This window comes from Myotis nattereri (assembly GCF_964212035.1).
Source record: "Myotis nattereri genome assembly, chromosome: X".
Taxonomy (NCBI): Eukaryota; Metazoa; Chordata; class Mammalia; order Chiroptera; family Vespertilionidae; genus Myotis; species Myotis nattereri.
Window position 1 is genome coordinate 133,595,283 of NC_138078.1, and position 5,679 is coordinate 133,600,961.

Below are 5,679 nucleotides of genomic sequence, written 5' to 3' on the forward strand. Positions count from 1 at the left end.
CCCTGTCCCAGGGAGCCTGCAAAGCCTCTCAAATTCAAACTGCTAGGCGCACTGCTACCACTGCCACCGGATTGGAAGCGCGCACCTAGGCTTGGCTGATCCCGCAGCCTGCCAACCCGGCGGGCTCCCCTACCATCCTACGCAAGCGCACCCAGGGTCGGATTCGGCTCAGCTTCCCTGCGCTCCAACCCTCCTCTTCCTTTCCTGCTGCCTGCCAGATATCTTATTTCTGCTCACCCCCATCCACCCCCAGCCAAATTGAATCAACCAACAGAAAGCAGAGCACCCCCCCTCCCCGGAAGCGGCGCCTCCTTTTACCTTGCTCTCCCTCTTTTCCTGAAGATGCTAAACTACTGGCGGACTGCAGAGGAGAGGAGTCCCGTCTTCTCCTGATGTGTGAGTAACCCCCATGCCACGCTATCTTTGCTCTTCTATCCTCCCCCTCTCCCCTCGCCACTCCCCAGATTTTCCAAACCCCTTTTTGCGCAGCTAAAAAAAAAAAAAAAAAGTGAAGCAATTTCTGCTTCGAGCCCAGAAATGGGCGAGCCGCTCGCCTGATAGCTCTTAAATATGCCCCAGGGGAGGAGGAGATGGGTTGGATTTAGTAGGACAACTCGGTTACTAATAACTCCAGGGCTGACTGAGACCCGCAGGGAAATCAGGTGCAAGCACGTGTGTTCGGAGACGCGTGTGTGGGTGTGCTGGGGGAGGGGGGTGCGCTGGGAGGGGGGAACCCTGAGAAAAACCGCTTTGAAAAATGCAGTGATTTCATTATGCCATGTGGTCCACTCCCTGCACTCTCCTTCCCTTCCTCCCAGTCTGCCCTCTTGCTTTGCCATTTTAATCAGGCTTCCCTGTTTCTTTCTTCCTGAACCCTGCTCTCTCCTGCCCCCCCCCCCCAAGGTTTGCCTGTAGGTACCTGAGCTGACACCAAAGGTGCCTAAAGATGCTGAGCAGCGTTTGGTTCCTCAGTGTGTTAATGGTGGCCGGGTTCTTACAGACAGAGAGTCGCAAAACTGCCAAAGACATTTGCAAGATCCGCTGCCTGTGCGAAGAGAAGGAAAACGTACTGAATATTAACTGTGAAAACAAAGGATTTACTACTGTCAGCCTGCTCCAGCCTCCCCAGTATAGAATCTACCAGCTTTTCCTCAATGGAAACCTCCTGACAAGACTGTACCCAAACGAGTTTGTAAATTACTCCAACGCAGTGACTCTCCACCTAGGTAACAACGGTCTGCAGGAGATCCGAACTGGAGCATTCAGTGGCCTGAAAACACTCAAGAGACTGCATCTCAACAACAACAAGCTGGAGGTGCTGAGGGAGGACACCTTCCTGGGCCTGGAAAGCCTTGAATACCTCCAGGCTGACTACAATTACATCAGTGCCATTGAGGCAGGGGCATTCAGCAAACTTAATAAGCTCAAAGTACTCATACTGAATGACAACCTTCTTCTGTCACTGCCCAGCAATGTGTTCCGGTTTGTCCTGCTGACCCACTTAGACCTGAGAGGAAACAGGCTGAAAGTGATGCCTTTCGCTGGTGTCCTTGAACATATTGGAGGGATCATGGAGATTCAGCTGGAGGAAAACCCATGGAACTGCACTTGTGACTTACTTCCTCTCAAGGCTTGGCTGGACACCATAACTGTTTTTGTGGGAGAGATTGTCTGTGAAACTCCCTTTAGATTGCATGGGAAAGATGTGACCCAACTGACCAGGCAAGACCTCTGTCCCAGAAAAAGTTCTGGTGACTCCAGGGGCAGCCATGCTGACACACACATCCAAAGGCTGTCACCTACAATGAATCCTGCTCTCAACCCAACCAGGGCTCCAAAAGCCAGCCGACCACCCAAAATGAGAAATCGTCCAACTCCCCGGGTCACTGTTTCGAAGGAACGGCAGAGCTTTGGCCCGATCATGGTGTACCAGACCAAGTCCCCTGTGCCCCTAACCTGCCCCAGTAGCTGTGTGTGCACCTCTCAGAGCTCAGACAATGGTTTAAATGTAAACTGCCAAGAAAGGAAGTTCACTAATATATCCGACCTGCAGCCCAAACCTACCAGTCCAAAGAAACTCTACCTGACAGGGAACTATCTTCAAACTGTCTATAAAAATGACCTCTTAGATTATAGTTCTTTGGATTTGTTACATTTAGGAAACAACAGGATTGCAGTCATTCAGGAAGGTGCTTTCACAAACTTGACCAGTTTACGCAGACTTTATCTAAATGGCAATTACCTTGAAGTGCTGTATCCTTCTATGTTTGATGGACTGCAAAGCTTGCAGTATCTCTATTTAGAATATAATGTCATTAAGGAAATTAAGCCGCTAACCTTTGATGCTTTGATTAACCTACAGCTACTGTTTCTGAATAACAACTTGCTGAGGTCCTTGCCTGATAACATATTTGGGGGCACAGCCCTCACCAGGCTGAATCTGAGAAACAACCATTTTTCTCACCTGCCTGTGAAAGGGGTTCTGGATCAGCTTCCAGCTTTTATCCAGATAGATCTGCAAGAGAACCCATGGGACTGCACCTGTGATATCATGGGGTTAAAGGACTGGACAGAACATGCCAATTCCCCTGTCATCATCAATGAGGTGACCTGTGAGTCTCCTGCTAAGCATGCAGGGGAGATCCTGAAGTTTTTGGGGAGGGAGGCTATCTGTCCAGACAGTCCAAACTTGTCAGACGGAACTATTCTGTCAATGAATCACAACACAAACACACCTCGGTCACTCAGTGTGTCTCCCAGTTCCTATCCTGAACTACACACTGAAGTCCCACTTTCTGTCTTAATTTTAGGATTGCTTGTTGTCTTTATTTTATCTGTCTGTTTTGGGGCTGGTTTATTCGTCTTTGTCCTGAAACGCCGAAAGGGGGTGCCAAGTGTTCCGAGGAATACCAACAACTTAGATGTAAGTTCCTTTCAGTTACAGTATGGGTCTTACAACAGTGAGACTCAAGATAAAACAGATGGCCATGTCTATAATTATATCCCCCCACCTGTGGGGCAGATGTGCCAAAACCCCATCTACATGCAGAAGGAAGGAGACCCAGTGGCCTATTACAGAAACCTGCAAGAATTCAGCTACAGCAACCTGGAAGAGAAAAAAGATGAGCCAGCTACTGTTGCTTACACTATAAGTGCCACTGAATTGCTAGAAAAGCAGGCCACACCAAGGGAGCCTGAGCTACTGTATCAGAATATTGCTGAGCGAGTCAAGGAACTCCCCAGTGCAGGACTAGTCCACTATAACTTTTGTACCTTACCTAAAAGGCAGTTCGCCCCTTCATATGAATCTCGACGCCAAAACCAAGACAGAATCAATAAAACCGTTTTATATGGAACTCCCAGGAAATGCTTTGTGGGGCAGTCAAAACCTGACCACCCTTTACTGCAAGCTAAGCCACAATCAGAACCAGACTACCTCGAAGTTCTGGAAAAACAAACTGCAATCAGTCAGCTGTGAAGGGAAATCATTTATAACCCTAAGCATCAAAGGATGCTGCTCCAAACTGTTGGAAGCAGGGCATTTGTTTTCCTGTCTGTGTTCTCCCTTTCCCATTGTCAGTGGGGGTTTTTGAAGATGTGTGGGGGATGGAGTGAAGCAAATGATAATGCTTTTTCAAGCTTTCTTTTAAATTATTTCTCTCTTACTTCTGTCCCCACCTCTTTTTCTTTCTCTTCTTAGGAATCATCATTGAACATGAATGTTTCTACAATGCATTTTTTCATATATTTTGTTTATGGTTTTGTTGCTCTTCTTTGATTTTTCCAGTGGGGGATGGGAAGAGGAGACTATAGTGAATGAAGAAAGAGTAAGCAAGCTTTTCAAATGAAATTAGCTATTTAGTGTATTTTGTAAAAGATCTCAAAAGATCTTTTGAGTCTATAAACACTTCTGTAAATAATGATATATGGTATTTTCATCTTTAGTTACCAAGTATAGCCAATAGGCCTCACTTCTTTGTGTTAAAGTGCCTTTGCACTTTAAGTACATTACTTATATGTTGCTTTTAGCTTTGATAAGCTGAACATATTTTAATGTGTTGTATTTTTGAAATTAAAACACTGTAAAATAGATAAAAATGTCAGCTATATTAAGTCAATGTACAGTTTGCTTGAGTTATAGAAACCAGCCTGTCATCAAATGACTCTAGTTCTAGGACTTTATAGATTTAACTGTAAAATATTTCTTTTCTGCTGGGTTTGTTCTAAGTGATTTTATTTAAGTCAACTAAGGGGATTTAACAGTGGACTAGAGGTAATAAACTGCCTCAGTCTGGATTAGTAATTCATTAATAAAATATATTTAACCCAATATCAGAGTGAATTGAACAATTAATGACCTTCTGTAAATCATTATTTTACATTAACATGGTCAGTGTTTTAGATTATTTTCCTAATTAAGAATACATTACACAGCTTGTAATATATTTTCTGCTTTAAATTAGATATTTTTATATATTTCAATAATAGAGACTGTATTTCTAACTTTTTAATTGAAATTAATATTTTTTCTGCTTATTGAAACATTTTCTATAAACATACACCAGTAGAGGCCGCCACACACCTCATTTAATAAAGACATATGAGCCACTAAATACCTTGAAGGAAGATTTCAAAGGTGAGATTAAAACTTCCCAAGTAAATTATCTATAAATTCAAGGCAGCAGAGACAAATGTAAGCATTACTTTCCTTTAGAATTAAAAGTTAGACTCAGAATTCTCAATTTTCACATGTTCAGAGAAAGCAACGTTTTCCTCTTGAGTTCATTGAAGCATCGACAGGGTGCTATCAAATCATGTACTATTTGTACCTCCAAATAGATTAATAAATACCTAAACCAAGAAAGTAAGCATCTTTTTTTCTTGTGCCTTTTTTAGGCATGTGTTACTGGAATTTTTCCTTGTCAGTTTGAGCAAGCCTTTTGTTTTGGTTTTAGCGTTAAAGTGATTTTAGTTTATATAACATTTATGAAGCCTTATTAGCCTGTAAATAATTTTAGATGCAAACATTATTGTGTAATTTAAACAAACAGCCTTTCTTTGCAACAAAAATAGTTTTGTTTTGTCTCTTGTAAATCCTTATGCAACTGGGATAGTGAGCTGCATATAAAGTAGTCCAGCTTTTCAAATCCTTATTAAAGCAATTGATGGCGTCTGAAAGAAGCACACTGTTTCCTTTTCATAAATAGGTTACTGCACATAATAATCCTTTATTATCCGGTGAAGATTGAAGTGGATCCTAATAATTTACTTTTAAAGCTTTAAAATGACTAATAGTATATTGTCTGTCAGTATAAACAATTCATGTAACAAGCTTTCAATTAGAAATTACTTAAATACAAATTATTTGAATTAATAATGACTGGTGCAAAATAGTTTTTAAACAATAGAAGGTAAATTATATATATATATATATATATATATATATATATATATATATATAATTTCAGGGAAAAGAATGCCTCTAACAACCTAGAACCTCTACATATCTACAGTGACAAGCTAACATGTTCATTCTTTGATTAGAGATCATAATTCTTATTTAAATCCATTAGATAAAAATTGAAAATGGTGGGCTGAAAATGACCTAAGAGAAAGTTAATGTACAGAGATTTTACATTTCACAGAAGCTAGTTGAACTTTGAGATATCTCCTGGAAAC

General features: G+C 41.6%; 1 protein-coding gene across 1 annotated transcript; it reads left to right on the forward strand.

Annotated features, from left to right (window-relative positions):
• Positions 1-946: 946 nt before the first annotated feature.
• On the forward strand, positions 947-4,859 carry SLITRK2 (SLIT and NTRK like family member 2; the record flags this gene model as incomplete). Its single annotated transcript, XM_081081477.1, has 1 exon — positions 947-4,859. The coding sequence occupies one exon, from the start codon at positions 947-949 to the stop codon at positions 3,476-3,478; it is 2,532 nt and encodes an 843-aa protein (XP_080937603.1). The 3' UTR covers positions 3,479-4,859.
• Positions 4,860-5,679: the final 820 nt, after the last annotated feature.